This window comes from Ranitomeya variabilis, chromosome 3 (genome assembly GCF_051348905.1).
Source record: "Ranitomeya variabilis isolate aRanVar5 chromosome 3, aRanVar5.hap1, whole genome shotgun sequence".
Lineage (NCBI taxonomy): Eukaryota > Metazoa > Chordata > Amphibia > Anura > Dendrobatidae > Ranitomeya > Ranitomeya variabilis.
Genome location: NC_135234.1, coordinates 443,985,130 through 444,000,625, shown reverse-complemented (window position 1 = coordinate 444,000,625; position 15,496 = coordinate 443,985,130). Strand labels below are relative to the sequence as shown.

Genomic DNA, 15,496 nt, shown 5'->3' with positions numbered 1-15,496 from the left:
ATAGCTTTGAAAGCACAAGGCAGTTAAAAGAAGCTAAAAAGTCTGAACCTATGGACAGCAAGTCATTTTTGCACCGCAGTGCGTACATTCATTCTTTTTTAGCAGCTATTTAGTGCTTTTGCAGGCAGGTTACAGTTTTGTGTACATAGTTATAGGTTTTCTTTCATAGAGTTAGGAAGCTGCAGTTTTTTTTCTTTTATTTAAGCTTTCAATTGTAGAAGAACACCTTTAGCCCACCACAGATTATAACGCCGCACTATTGCATATGAGTGGCAGTCATCTCTTTACCGTACTGAACAAGAACAACTATTCTATTAAATAAAAAAAGGTTTAGGCTGTGTTCACATCTGCTTTGTGGCTCCTGTTTATAAGAGACATAATGTAACATACAGAACATAGCTGCCGTATCTGAGAGCCCCCAATGACTTACAATAGTTGCTGTCAGGGTATTGGTGGGGTGCCCCCTATTTTAGTCTCTGACATTTTTTATGGGTACAAATGATTAATTGTACTGTCACAGGTATAATAAGAGAATTCCTCAACTAGAATCTGTGGATCATTTACCATCTGCTAGACAAATAGGGCAATATCAAGTATATAATAATAATAATAATAATAATAATAATAATTTTATTTATATAGCGCATGCCGTTTATGTCCATTACAGTCTGGAGAAGATACCAACAGTGGCTCTCAGATATCAGATGTTACAAGCAACAGAAGAACGTGGGTCAAAACTAAATAGAGTCCCCTGTTATGATTAACTATACATAAACTATATAGGATACCCATTACATACAATACAAGGAAAACACAATAATGCATCGTACCATAACACAGGCAGAACAAATCCTCAACACATTTCTGGAGAGATTCAATCTCTGAGTGATTCGATGTCAATCTAAGCGTCTTCATTACCGTTTCTGAAACACAAACTTCATCCAAACTGCCTGAAAGAAATCCAAGGATAAGAAATATAGAATTTCTACCATATTTGTTACTTTTTTTTTTTACTGGGCACAAAAGTTTTTGAAAAGAATTCTAGAGCATCAACATATCATTGCATTTACAGTTCCAAAATGCTCACAATACTGTATGAAATCTGTCTGGAGATCCTTCCTGGAATCAAAGAAGGCTTTTCCTTTCCGGCTGCCAACAACCAATGCTTCTGAATCATATACGGCAATGCATGCTACTTCTGCCTTTACCCTGGAAAGCTGCTGGCACTGCACAGAAAATGGAAACATTCAGATTAACTGAAGAAGAGTACAGCAACATGTTACCTATATGAAAACCTGTATAACAGTTATCATTTGTTATATATATATAGTGTCAGACGGGGCTAGCAAAGGCCCACCAGTAACATTTACTCTGGGGGCCCACTGTTCAGCTACATTACACTCAATCCCAAATTTACTTCTAATATATAATTGCCTAGAATACTACTTCCTGCAATTTGTGCCAACTTCCGTGGCTTTGTCCGGAGCTAATGTCCGGAGATAATGTCCGGAGCTAATGTCCGGAGATAATGTCCGGAGCTAATGTCCGGAGCTAATGTCCGGAGATAAGTGACGTCACCAGTGTCCTACACCCAAGCAGAGCACAGGGGCCCCAGGCAGCATATGGGGCCTCAGGCAGAGCACAGTGGTCCCAGGCAGAGCACAGGGGCCCCAGGCAGCCTATGAGGCCCCAGGCAGAGCACAGTGGCCCCAGGCAGAGCACAGTGGCCCCAGGCAGAGCACACACCAAATCGGAGGCCGAGGGGCTCCGCCAACCAAATCGGAGGCCGAGGGGCTCCGCCAACCAAATCAGAGGCCGAGGGGCCCTGCCAACCAAATCGGAGGCCGAGGAGCCCCGCCCACCAAATCGAAGGCCGAGCGGCCCCGCCCACCAAAGCGGAGGCCGAGGGGCCCGGCCCCGCCCACCAAAGCGGAGGCCGAGGGGCCCCGACCACCACATCGGAGGCCGAGGGGCCCCGACCACCACATCGGAGGCCGAGGGTCCCCGCCCACCAAATCGGAGGCCGAGGGTCCCCGCCCACCAAATCGGAGGCCGAGGGTCCCCGCCCACCAAATCGGAGGCCGAGGGTCCCCGCCCACCAAATCGGAGGCCGGGGGTCCCCGCCCTCCAAATCGGAGGCCGAGGGGCCCCGCCCACCAAATCGGAGGCCGAGGGTCCCCGCCCACCAAATCGGAGGCCGAGGGTCCCCGCCCACCAAATCGGAGGCCGAGGGTCCACGCCATCCAAATCGGAGGCCGAGGGGCCCCGCCCACCAAATCGGAGGCCGACGGGCCCCACCCACCAAAGCGGAGGCCGAGGGTCCCCGCCCACCAAATCGGAGGCCGACGGGCCCCACCAACCAAATCGGAGGCCGAGGAGCCCCGCCCACCAAATCGAAGGTCGAGGGGCCCCGCCCACGAAAGCGGAGGCCGAGGGTCCCCGCACACCAAATCGGAGGCAGAGGGACCCCGCCCACCAAATCGGAGGCCAAGGGGCCCCGCCCACCAAAGCGGAGGCCGAGGGTCCCCGACCACCAAATCGGAGGCCGAGGGTCCCTGCCCACCAAATTGGAGGCCGAGGGGCCCCGCCAACCAAATCGGAGGCCGAGGGGCTTCGCCAACCAAATCGGAGGCCGAGGAGCCCCGCCCACCAAATCGAAGGCCGAGCGGCCCCGCCCACCAAAGCGGAGGCCGAGGGGCCTGGCCCCGCCCACCAAAGCGGAGGCCGAGGGGCCCCGCCCACCACATCGGAGGCCGAGGGGCCCCGCCCACCAAATCGGAGGCCGAGGGTCCCCGCCCACCAAATCGGAGGCCGAGGGTCCCCGCCCACCACATCGGAGGCCGAGGGGCCCCGCCCACCAAATCGGAGTCCGAGGGTCCCCGCCCACCAAATCGGAGGCCGAGGGTCCCCGCCCACCGAATCGGAGGCTGAGGGTCCACACCATCCAAATCGGAGGCCGAGGGGCCCCGCCCACCAAATCGGAGGCCGACGGGCCCCACCCACCAAAGCGGAGGCCGAGGGTCCCCGCCCACCAAATCGGAGGCCGAGGGTCCCCGCCCACCAAATCGGAGGCCGAGGGTCCCCGCCCACCAAATTGGAGGCCGAGGGGCCCCACCAACCAAATCGGAGGCCGAGGAGCCCCGCCCACCAAATCGAAGGTCGAGGGGCCCCGCCCACGAAAGCGGAGGCCGAGGGTCCCCGCACACCAAATCGGAGGCAGAGGGACCCCGCCCACCAAATCGGAGGCCGAGGGGCCCCGCCCACCAAAGCGGAGGCCGAGGGTCCCCGACCACCAAATCGGAGGCCGAGGGTCCCTGCCCACCAAATCGGAGGCCAAGGGTCCCCGCCCACCAAATCGGAGGCCGAGGGTCCCCGCCCACCAAATCGGAGGCCGAGAGTCCCCGCCCACCAAATCGGAGGCCGAGGGGCCCCGCCAACCAAATCGGAGGCCGAGGGGCTTCGCCAACCAAATCGGAGGCCGAGGAGCCCCGCCCACCAAATCGAAGGCCGAGCGGCCCCGCCCACCAAAGCGGAGGCCGAGGGGCCTGGCCCCGCCCACCAAAGCGGAGGCCGAGGGGCCCCGCCCACCACATCGGAGGCAGAGGGGCCCCGCCCACCAAATCGGAGGCCGAGGGTCCCCGCCCACCAAATCGGAGGCTAAGGGTCCCCGCCCACCAAATCGGAGGCCGAGGGTCCCCGCCCACCAAATTGGAGGCCGAGGGTCCCCGCCCACCAAATTGGAGGCCGAGGGTCCCCGCCCACCAAAGCGGAGGCCGAGGGTCCCCGCACACCAAATCGGAGGCAGAGGGACCCCGCCCACCAAATCGGAGACCGAGGGGCCCCGCCCACCAAAGCGGAGGCCGAGGGTCCCCGACCACCAAATCGGAGGCCGAGGGTCCCCGCCCACCAAATCGGAGGCCGAGGGTCCCTGCCCACCAAATCGGAGGCCGAGAGTCCCCGCCAACCAAATCGGAGGCCGAGGGGCCCCGCCAACCAAATCGGAGGCCGAGGAGCCCCGCCCACCAAATCGAAGGCCGAGCGGCCCCGCCCACCAAAGCGGAGGCCGAGGGGCCCGGCCCCGCCCACCAAAGCGGAGGCTGAGGGGCCCCGCCCACCACATCGGAGGCCGAGGGGCCCCGCCCACCACATCGGAGGCTGAGGGGCCCCGCCCACCAAATTGGAGGCCGAGGGTCCCCACCCACCAAATCGGAGGCCGAGGGTCCCCGCCCACCAAATCGGAGGCCGAGGGTCCCCGCCCACCAAATTGGAGGCCGAGGGTCCCCGCCCAGCAAATCGGAGGCTGAGGGTCCCCGCCCACCAAATCGGAGGCCGAGGGTCCCTGCCCACCAAATCGGAGGCCGAGGGGCCCCGCCAACCAAATCGGAGGCCGAGGGGCCCCGCCCACCAAATCGGAGGCCGAGGGGCCCCGCCCACCAAATCGGAGGCCGAGGGTCCCCGCCCACCAAATCGGAGGATAAGGGGCCCCGCCCACCAAATCGGAGGCCGAGGGGCCCCACCAACCAAATCGGAGGCCGAGGAGCCCCGCCCACCAAATCGAAGGCCGAGCGGCCCCGCCCACCAAAGCGGAGGCAGAGGGACCCTGCCCACCAAATCGGAGGCCGTGGGGCCCCGCCAACCAAAGCGGAGGCCGAGGGTCCCCGCCCACCAAATCGGAGGCAGAGGGACCCCGCCCACCAAATCGGAGGCCGAGGGGCCCCGCCCACCAAAGCGGAGGCCGAGGGGCCCCGCCCACCAAATCGGAGGTCGAGGGTCCCCGCCCACCAAATCGGAGGCCGAGGGTCCCCGCCCACCAAATCGGAGGCCGAGGGTCCCCACCCACCAAATCGGAGGACGAGGGGCCCCACCAACCAAATCGGAGGCCGAGGAGCCCCGCCCACCAAAAGTAAGTGCGCCCCTGGGTGCAAAAGTAAGTGCGCCCCCGGGTGCAAAAGTAAGTGCGCCCCCGGGTGCAAAAGTAAGTGCGCCCCCGGGTGCAAAAGTAAGTGCGCCCCCGGGTGCAAAAGTGCGCCCCCGGGTGCAAAAGTAAGTGCGCCCCCGGGTGCAAAAGTAAGTGCGCCCCCGGGTGCAAAAGTAAGTGCGCCTCCGGGTGCAAAAGTAAGTGCGCCCCCGGGTGCAAAAGTAAGCGCGCCCCCGGCCCCGGGTGCAAAAGTAAGCGCGCCCCCCAGTCCCGTGTGTGAAAAGTGCTGCTGTAAAGCTGGTAGCGCTGATCAAGCACCATGTATTTCCTTCAGGAAATGCCCATCTAATATATAATTGCCTAGAATACTACTTCCTGCAATTTGTGCCAACTTCCGTGGCTTTGTCCGGAGCTAATGTCCGGAGATAATGTCCGGAGCTAATGTCCGGAGATAATGTCCGGAGCTAATGTCCGGAGATAAGTGACGTCACCAGTGTCCTACACCCAGGCAGAGCACAGGGGCCCCAGGCAGCATATGGGGCCCCAGGCAGAGCACAGTGGCCCCAGGCAGAGCACAGGGGCCCCAGGCAGCATATGGGGCCCCAGGCAGAGCACAGTGGTCCCAGGCAGAGCACAGGGGCCCCAGGCAGCCTATGGGGCCCCAGGCAGAGCACAGTGGCCCCAGGCAGAGCACAGGGGCCCCAGGCAGCATATGGGGCCCCAGGCAGAGCACAGGGGCCCCAGGCAGCATATGGGGCCCCAGGCAGAGCACAGTGGCCCCAGGCAGAGCACAGGGGCCCCAGGCAGAACATGGGGCCCCAGGCAGAGCACGGGGCCCCAGGCAGAGCACAGGGGCCCCAGGCAGCATATGGGGCCCCAGGCAGAGCACAGGGGCCCCAGGCAGAGCACAGGGGCCCCAGGCAGAACATGGGGCCCCAGGCAGAGCACAGGGGCCCCAGGCAGAGCACAGTGGCCCCAGGCAGAGCACAGGGGCCCCAGGCAGAACATGGGGCCCCAGGCAGAGCACAGGGGCCCCAGGCAGCATATGGGGCCCCAGGCAGAGCACAGGGGCCCCAGGCAGCATATGGGGCCCCAGGCAGAGCACAGTGGCCCCAGGCAGAGCACAGGGGCCCCAGGCAGAGCACAGTGGTCCCAGGCAGAGCACAGGGGCCCCAGGCAGCCTATGGGGCCCCAGGCAGAGCACAGTGGCCCCAGGCAGAACATGGGGCCCCAGGCAGAGCACAGGGGCCCCAGGCAGAGCACAGGGGCCCCAGGCAGCATATGGGGCCCCAGGCAGAGCACAGTGGCCCCAGGCAGAGCACAGGGGCCCCAGGCAGAACATGGGGCCCCAGGCAGAGCACAGGGGCCCCAGGCAGCATATGGGGCCCCAGGCAGAGCACAGGGGCCCCAGGCAGCATATGGGGCCCCAGGCAGAGCACAGCGATATTTTGGACCACTGTGCGGTGTTTCAGACCCCCTGTGTGATGTCTGGGGCCCTGTTCTTAAGTATATTAAAGATTAAAGTAACGTATATTAAAGTATATTATAGATCAAATTTGACACGTTTATGAGCACCATTGAGTGATATACTCAAGAATGACATAATTTTTCAACATTTTATGGTTTCAAACTGTAAACACTCAGAGTTTTTTTTACTTCAACCAGAAAACCTTAACGGTTCATAAAAAACTTGTCTGTTCAGGATATGATAAAAGTCATAGTATTCTGAATCTTTAACTTATAAAGATACCTTTACATGGGGTGATTATTGGTTCCAGAGAGGCTTTCGGCCGATAATCGTACACATGGCTGGTGACAGGACAATACAATATAAACGTTCAAAGGTAAACACTGATAACATTAAAATCTAATATATAATTGCCTAGAATACTACTTCCGGCAATTTGTGCCAACTTCCGTGGCTTTGTCCGGAGATAATGTCCGGAGATAAGTGACGTCACCAGCGTCCTACACCCGCTCAGGGTGGACAAAGATATATGCCTTCGTGGTGCGCGCCACTTTTCTGATTGGTTGCCGCCTGCCGCGAGCGACCAATCAGAAATGTGCCGTACTGTCAAGAATTGTCAAGAGCTGGTGAGTGCAGCCATTTTTTGTTCTTTCTTACTATTATTTATTAATTGTATTATTCTTACATTTGAATAAATAAAGTATATATGGATTCTAGACTCCCGATTCTTTAGAATCGGGCTGCCATCTAGTATAAAATAATAGACTAGGTAGATTGTTGAATGAATGATGAGATGCTGCTATTATCTATATATAGTGTAAATGTTGGCGACTAAGTGGCTCACTCCTGCAAAAGGGCCCACCGGGGGATTCTCCTGTGGGCCAGTCCGACCCTGTATACATATATCCCTTGTGTGGGGGAAAGGCTATAAGTATCTGACTGCAGCTAGCTATGCTTTCTGGCACTTTTCTCAGATCCTAATATGAGCCAACAGTGTACAAAGTTCCTGACTACCCTTAGTACTACTTTAAAGGGGATGATTTAAACCACTGGATAACCCCTTTTAATGGGTCCAGGGAGGTGATAAAAATATGCTCACATCACAGACCAATGCTAGGACATCACAAAGTTTCTATCAACCCCCTGAATCAGTATGTCATACAAAAGTGGCTAGGGAATAAAGATGGATATTTATAAAGGGCAATATGTGTATAGAACATAGCTGGCCCATCTCAGTCAATTCTGTGTGGGCGATAATAGAAGGATCCTACAAACCACCTCAGGGCTGATTATATGTACATGGCCTGGTGATAGAGATATGGAAAGAGACTAAGCATGTCCTAAAGTTTACTAATTTCTGCACCTTAAAAACCTACAGGACTCTATATTCTGGAAACCATATAACATAACAAGGCTAGATGATGTTTATGAAAATGAAGTTGTATTATCATTTAACTGAATTTACACAATGCCTGGTGTTCCACACAGAGATTCTTACAGATACCTTCAATTGAGACATGCAACATCACATCAGCTTCCCAACCCTAGAATGCGTATATCAAGATATCCACTGATAGGGGTGCTTGTCACACAGGGTCTCATGGTCGTAATATACTGTAGAAGGGAAATGCTCCAAAATGTATATCTTTACGTAGAGATGTGTTTAGTGATATATAATTCCCCCACATGTGCTCAGTAGCCCCCTCCTCAAGCTGGTATATCAGGTTTCATTTAGGACTTAAGGTACCTTCACACGAAACGACTTTGTAACGATATCGCTAGCGATCCGTGACGTTGCAGCGTCCTGGCTAGCGATATCGTTTCGTTTGACACGCAGCAGCGATCAGGATCCTGCTGTGATGTCGCTGGTCGCTGAATAAAGTCCAGAACTTTATTTGGTCGTCCGATCGCCGTGTATCGTTGTGTTTGAAAGCAAAAGCAACGATACCAGCGATGTTTTACACTGGTAACCAGGGTAAACATCGGGTTACCAAGCGCAGGGCCGCGCTTAGTAACCCGATGTTTACCCTGGTTACCAGCGTAAAAGTTAAAAAAACAAACAGTACATACTCACCTGCGCGTCCCCCAGCGTCTGCTTCCTGACACTTACTGAGCGCCGGCCCTAAAGTGAAAGTGAAAGCACAGCGGTGACGTCACCGCTCTGCTGTTAGGGCCGGAGCTCAGTCAGTGTCAGGAAGCAGACGCTGGGGGACGCGCAGGTGAGTATGTACTGTTTGTTTTTTTTACTTTTACGCTGGTAACCAGGGTAAACATCGGGTTACTAAGCGCTGCCCTGCGCTTAGCAACCCGATGTTTACCCTGGTTACCCGGGGACCTCGGCATCGTTGGTCGCTGGAGAGCGGTCTGTGTGACAGCTCCCCAGCGATCAAACAGCGACGCTGCAGCGATCGACATCGTTGTCGCTATCGCTGCAGCGTCGCTTCGTGTGAAGGTACCTTTAGGGAATGTATCTCTGCCAGTGGACAATAGACTTGTGACCTCATCCCCACACACCTGGGGCTGGACACACCTCTTCTAGCTGGACATTAAGGGACATCACGTGCTCGGCCTCTCTTGCTGTGCCTGCATGCTGGAATCACCATGGATGGTGGATAAGTATACTCTGTATCCTCTTTTCTTACTAGGCCCTGTAACCTCTTATGCCTTAGGGTTAGTAAGCTATAGATTGGGAGGGCTGATATTGCATGTGTGATTTGGGTAATCGGGCAGTTAATTGTGGTTTTTATATTGGGTATTGTTGTGATATTACTGGATATTGTGGATTATTACTGTGTGATATTGTTATATTACTGCATACTGTAGTGATATTACTGTATTAGAGTTGTAGTATCTGTATATTGTGTATGTATATATATATATATATATATTTATATTTATTTATACCGTAGTCACCAGCTTGAGTATAAATATATATGTATGTTATAGACTGCAGACATGGTTTTGTCTCAGTTAGTGTATAGTATAAGGAATAGATAACGTTGTGGTATTAAGCTTATATTAATTTTTAATAGCCAAGTTCGGGATAATAGTTAATATCAGACTTCAATAGAAGTGTAAGGAGGTTCCCCCTTTGATAACCATCAGGTTCGATATTTTGAGGAGGAAATCCTGTCCCTTTTTCATATACGCGCTTTACACATCTCTCCTAAACTCTCTACTCAGCTCCCTGTTTAGGACAAATTACATCAATTGATTCCTTCAATAATTGGGGAGCAATGGAATGACGACTTAGAAGCTCATACTGTAGCGTCCCCAACAGCAAAAAGGCTAATACAAGTACAGTCATGGCCAAAAGTATTGACACCCCTGCAATTCTGTCAGATAATACTCAGTCTCTTCCTGAAAATGATTGCAAACACAAATTCTTTGGTATTATTATCTTCATTTAATTTGTCTTAAATGAAAAAACACAAAAAGAATTGTCCTAAAGCCAAATTGGATATAATTCCACACCAAACATAAAAAAGGGGGTGGACAAAAGTATTGGCACTGTTCGAAAAATCATATGATGCTTTTCTAATTTGTGTAATTAACAGCATCTGTAACTTACCTGTGGCACCTAACAGGTGTTGGCAATAACTAAATCACACTTGCGGCCAGTTGACATGGATTAAAGTTGACTCAACCTCTGTCCTGTGTCCTTGTGTGTACCACAATGAGCATGAAGAAAAGAAAGAAGACCAAAGAACTGTCTGAGGACTTGAGAAACCAAATTGTGAGGAAGCATGAGCAATCTCAAGGCTACAAGTCCATCTCCAAAGACCTGAATGTTCCTGTGTCTACCGTGCGCAGTGTCATCAAGAAGTTTAAAGCCCATGGCACTGTGGCTAATCTCCCTAGATGTGGATGGAAAAGAAAATTGACAAGAGATTTCAATGCAAGATTGTGTGGATGTTGGATAAAGAACCTTGACTAACATCCAAACAAGTTCAAGCTGCCCTGCAGTCCGAGGGTACAACAGTGTCAACCCGTACTATCCATCGGCGTCTGAATGAAAAGGGACTGTATGGTAGGAAACCCAGGAAGACCCCACTTCTTACCCTGAGACATAAAAAAACCAGGCTGGAGTTTGCCAAAACTTAACTGAAAAAGCCTAAAACATTTTGGAAGAATGTTCTCTGGTCAGATGAGACAAAAGTAGAGCTTTTGGGGCAAAGGCATCAACATAGAGTTTATAGGAGAAAAAAAGAGGCATTCAAAGAAAAGAACATGGTCCCTACAGTCAAATATGGCGGAGGTTCCCTGATGTTTTGGGGTTCCTTTGCTGCCTCTGGCACTGGACTGCTTGACCGTGTGCATGGCATTATAAAGTCTGAAGACTACCAACAAATTTTGCAGCATAATGTAGGGCCCAGTGTGAGAAAGCTGGGTCTCCCTCAGAGGTCATGGGTCTTCCAGCAGGACAATGACCCAAAACACACTTCAAAAAGCACTAGAAAATGGTTTGAGAGAAAGCACTGGAGACTCCTAAGGTGGCCAGCAATGTTTCCAGACCTGAATCCGATAGAACACCTGTGGAGAGATCTAAAAATGGTAGTTTGGAGAAGGCACCCTTCAAATATCAGGGACCTGGAGCAGTTTGCCAAAGAAGAATGGTCTAAAATTCCAGCAGAGCATTGTAAGAAACTCATTGATGGTTACCGGAAGCGGTTGGTCGCAGTTATTTTGGCTAAAGGTTGTGCAACCAAGTATTAGGCTGAGGGTGCCAATACTTTTGTCTGGCCCATTTTTGGAGTTTTGTGTGAAATGATCAATGTTTTGCTTTTTGCGTCATTCTCTTTTGTGTTTTTTCATTTAAGACAAATTAAATGAAGATAATAATACCAAAGAATTTGTGATTGCAATCATTTTCAGGAAGAAACTGAGTATTATCTGACAGAATTGCAGTAGTGTCAATACTTTTGGCCATGACTGTATATATCTTTCACCAATCTTGTCTAACCCCATATATCAGTTCGGTAGATCATTCTTCAGATGGGTGTAATAGGTGTGGGGAACTGTGCGCAGATTTCTGGCATCTTATATGGAATTGTAAAAGAACAAGAAGATATTGGGGTGAAGTGAGTTTCACGTTATCACAATTACAGCCCCAATTGATTGTGCTCCAGAATTGTTTGTCTTGGGTGTTGTAGACAAGTAGATTTGGCCCCACTATGGCAAAACATTACTTTGTGAATCTATGTTCCTAGCAAGGAAGGCGATAGCACCGAGGTGGATGAGAGGGAGACCTTCCACGATGCCTCAATGGAAAAAAACAGTTAATGTCATAATATATGAAAATATTGTAACCATGAATAGGGGGTGTACCTAAAAGTTGCAAACAATCTGGGGAAAATGGTGTAACCCACCTCTAACAACCTTATCTCCTAATGTACTGACTTCCTTACTGTCGTGTCATATATCTGAATGTGTTCATATATAAGATGAGAGTTTTTCATGGATGACAGCATGCACCCTTGTCTTTCGTTAATGCATACTTTGACCTCCATTACATCTATATAATTTGATGCTTTAGATGAATGCAATGCTTTGTACATTCATCTATTCTACTGTTCAGTAGTTATCCTTGGTTAATATATGATATAATGCTTGCAACAATGTATTGTAATTAATTTCTGTAGATATCTGTAACAAGAGCCACATTTATACATTTTACTGCATAACTGTAATGTTTATTCTGAAGATTTTTTTCCATTAAAATTAGTTTTTAAAAAAAGACCAGTGATAGTTGGGAGCCCTTATGAAAAATCTGCATTAGGACTCCTAGACAGGCAACCACATTTTTCTGTAATACATAATAGGAATACAGTTTACCATTGTCTCCAAGGATGAGATGAAATGTTTAACTGCTTCTTTCCTTTCCAGCGTTTCATTGTACATGGACAGTATGGCTGAGGGAAAGTTCGCCATTTCCCTGTTCAGAAAAAAAAACAACAACAAAGATTACACTACAGTGGAGGAAAAAAGTATTTGATCCCTTGCTGATTTTGTAAGTCTGCCCACAGACAAAGACATGAACAGCCTATAATTTTAAGGGTAGGTTAATTTTAACATTGAGAGACAGAATATCAAAAATAAAATCCAGAAAATCACATTGTATAAATTATATAAATTCAGTTGCATTTTGCAGTGAGAAATAAGTATTTGAGCCCTCTGGCAAACGAGACTCAATACCTGGTGGCAAAACCCTAGTTGGCAAGCACAGCAGTCAGATGTTTCTTGTAGCTGATGATGAGGTTTGCGCACATGTCAGGAGGAATTTTCGTCCACTCCTCTTTGCAGATCATCTCTAAATCATTAAGATTTTGAGGCTGTCGCTTGGCAACTCGGAGCTTCAACTCCCTCCATAAGTTTTCTATGGGATTAAGGTCTGGAGACTGACTAGGCCACTCCATGATCTTAATATGCTTCTTTTTCAGTCACTCCTTTGTTGCCTTGGCTGTATGTTTTGGGTCATAGTCTTGCTGGAAGACCCAGCCACAACCCATTTTTAATGTCCTGGTCAGAGGGAAGGAGGTTGTCACTCAGGATTTTATGGTACATGGCTCCATCCATTCTCCCATAATGTTTCCACCTCCATGCTTGACAGTGGGCACGGTGTTCTTTGGGTCATAAGCAGCATTTCTCTTCCTCCAAAACAAGACGAGTTGATTTAATGCCTCAATTTTTGTCTCATCTGACCAAAGCATCTTCTCTCAATCACTCACAGAATCATCCAGATGTTCATTGGTAAACTTCAGGCGGGTCTGCACATGTGCCTTCTTGAGTAGGCGAACCTTGCGGGCTGCCTTGAGATCATTAACAAGTTCCCCCGGTGTAGCTTTAGGCTGATCTCTCATCCTTCTCATGATCAAGGATACCCCCACGAGGTGAGATTTTGCATGGTGCTCCAGACCGATATTGATTGACAGTCACTTTCCTTTTCTTCCATTCTCTTATTATTGGAACTCAGAGGAACAGTGGGAATAAAGAGCAACCACTTTTGTCCTGGTTGCCATCCTCTTTAACACCTTCACCACCACTCGGAGCCATAACTTTTAAGATTTTTTCAACATTATGGTTGTATGAGTGAGGACTTTTTTTTTTTTGCGGGACGAGTTGTACTTTTGAATGACACCATTGATTCAACCATAGTGTACCTGGAAAACTTGAAAAAATTCCAAGTGCGGTGAAATTGCGAAAAAAGTGCAATTCTACAATTGTTTTTGGGGATGGTTTTTTTTACTATGTTCACTAAATGCTAAAACTGACCTGCCAGTATGATTCTCCAGGTCATTACAAGTACGCAGATACCAAACATATATAGGTTCTTTTCTATGTAAGTGGTGCAAAAAAAATCCAAAATTTGTAGGGCTTCATGCCCGCGATCAGGCATAGTAGTGTTTTGGGCGCAGAGTATTTTCGCTGTGTCCATAATGCTGCGTTCTACTTTACGCACTTGTGTTTTGGAACTATGCGGATTTACCGCATGTAACGGCAGTCTATTGGGGAGAACACACAGAGGAGACAAGCGTATCTGCTAGATAAACCCGCAATGCAGGTGAGTTTACGCAGCGTTAATAAGAAGCACAGTGGGCATGGGATTTCTATACATCCACTATGCTGCATCCAGCGTTTTGGACACAGTGAAAATACGATGCATCCAAAAAGCTACTATTCCTGATCGTGGGCACGTGCCATAAGGAAGAACAAAATGGCGCCAGTTTACGAAACCAGTAGCGTCTCCATTTTCCAGGATATGAGGCTGTGTGAGGGCTTATTTTTTGCACTCTGAGTTGACATGTTTATTCATACCATTTTTGGGTAGATCCGATGTTTTGATCACCTCTTATTACATTTTATTGCCAAAAAATGTAATTCTGGCGTTTCAATTATTTTTCTCGGTACGCTGTTTACCAATCGGATTAATTTACTTTATATTTTGATAGATTGGACATTCCTGAACTTTTGTGTTTTTTTATACATTTTTTTTTTACTTTTTATTGACCCGAACAGTCTCTATAGGAGTCTTGAAGCTGTGATCATCTGGTCGCCGATGCTGCACATAGCAGGGCTACAGCTATGTGCAGCATAAACCATGACCTATGAGTGCCCGGCCACGCACTGGTGTTCACAGGAGATTTACAATGACAGGCACTGGAGTGTTCTGCAGATCCCCGGCAGTCATGGCAACCCATCGGTGCCCCGCGATCACATGACACAGGGGCGTGTCTTGTGAAGCTCTTACAAGCTGTAGGGAAAAGAGCCGGGAAGTGCTGAGCTCCGTGCCTGGAGCCTGACCACCACTATCAGTAGTGGCCAGTTTTTATACATTGTAAATACAAATATTTTGCAATTTTAGCCATTCATTATACGTAGAATAATCCTTTAACATTGCTTATAAATGGCTCAGTAATAATAATGTGTTTCAAGGTGATTACTGCATTACAGCTTCATAACCAAAAACCGCTGGCTAGTCATTGGTCACTTAAAGATTAAGCCCCGCCCCTGCGGATCCTGTCTTCCACTCGGCTCCAATCACGAGGCTTGGGGTTCTCGATCTTAGCTCTGAGCCTAGTGACACTAAAGCTGATATCAATTCATGACCACATATTATCAGAAAGCCCCCCATGTCTTACCTACACCAGGAACTTTGCAGCAGATGTCACTGGGATGTGAAGAAGCTGCTCTGGAGCCGCTGTCAGTGTCCTCCACTACGTGCACATGGCAGGCCAGGGCTCACACTGTCTTCCTGTCACAGCACCGATCGTCCTGTACACACTGACCTCCTAATTTGTTTCATTCTTTTTTTATCTCTATTCCTAGCATACTGTCCAGCCAAAAGAAAACACGCATGCTCATTTCCCGCGCTGCACCTTGGGAGTTGTGGTTCCCAATCACAGTAACTGATGAGCGTGATTATGGTAGAGGGACTACCTATCCCAGCATCCTCGTGTGGCGACGCGACGTGCAGTACTTGAGAACAAAGCAGCTGGAGCTGCGGCGGCCTCAGCGGTGATATGGCTGTCCGCAGATTGCACGGGCGCTAGAGCTACGTGGTGGACGGTGGGAGGCGTAGTAGCAGAGTACAACTCCCATTGTGCAGCGGT

The 15,496-nt window shown here is 50.2% G+C and overlaps 1 protein-coding gene across 7 annotated transcripts in view; it reads right to left on the bottom strand.

Annotated features, from left to right (window-relative positions):
- Positions 1–15,265, bottom strand: part of GTF2I (general transcription factor IIi) — a 151,275-nt gene extending 136,010 nt beyond the window's left edge. For 5 of the 7 annotated variants that reach the window (XM_077296469.1, XM_077296470.1, XM_077296471.1 and 2 more), the window contains exons 1-4: positions 15,026–15,264; positions 12,222–12,321; positions 1,088–1,226; positions 831–950 (exon numbers count right to left, since the gene is read on the bottom strand). In XM_077296469.1, the coding sequence (XP_077152584.1) occupies positions 831–950; positions 1,088–1,226; positions 12,222–12,317 (355 nt within the window). In that variant the 5' untranslated portion in view covers positions 12,318–12,321; positions 15,026–15,264. Of the gene's footprint in view, positions 1–830; positions 951–1,087; positions 1,227–12,221; positions 12,322–15,025 lie in introns of all 7 variants that reach the window. The other 2 variants (XM_077296473.1, XM_077296474.1) reach the window with 1 other exon arrangement.
- Positions 15,266–15,496: the final 231 nt, after the last annotated feature.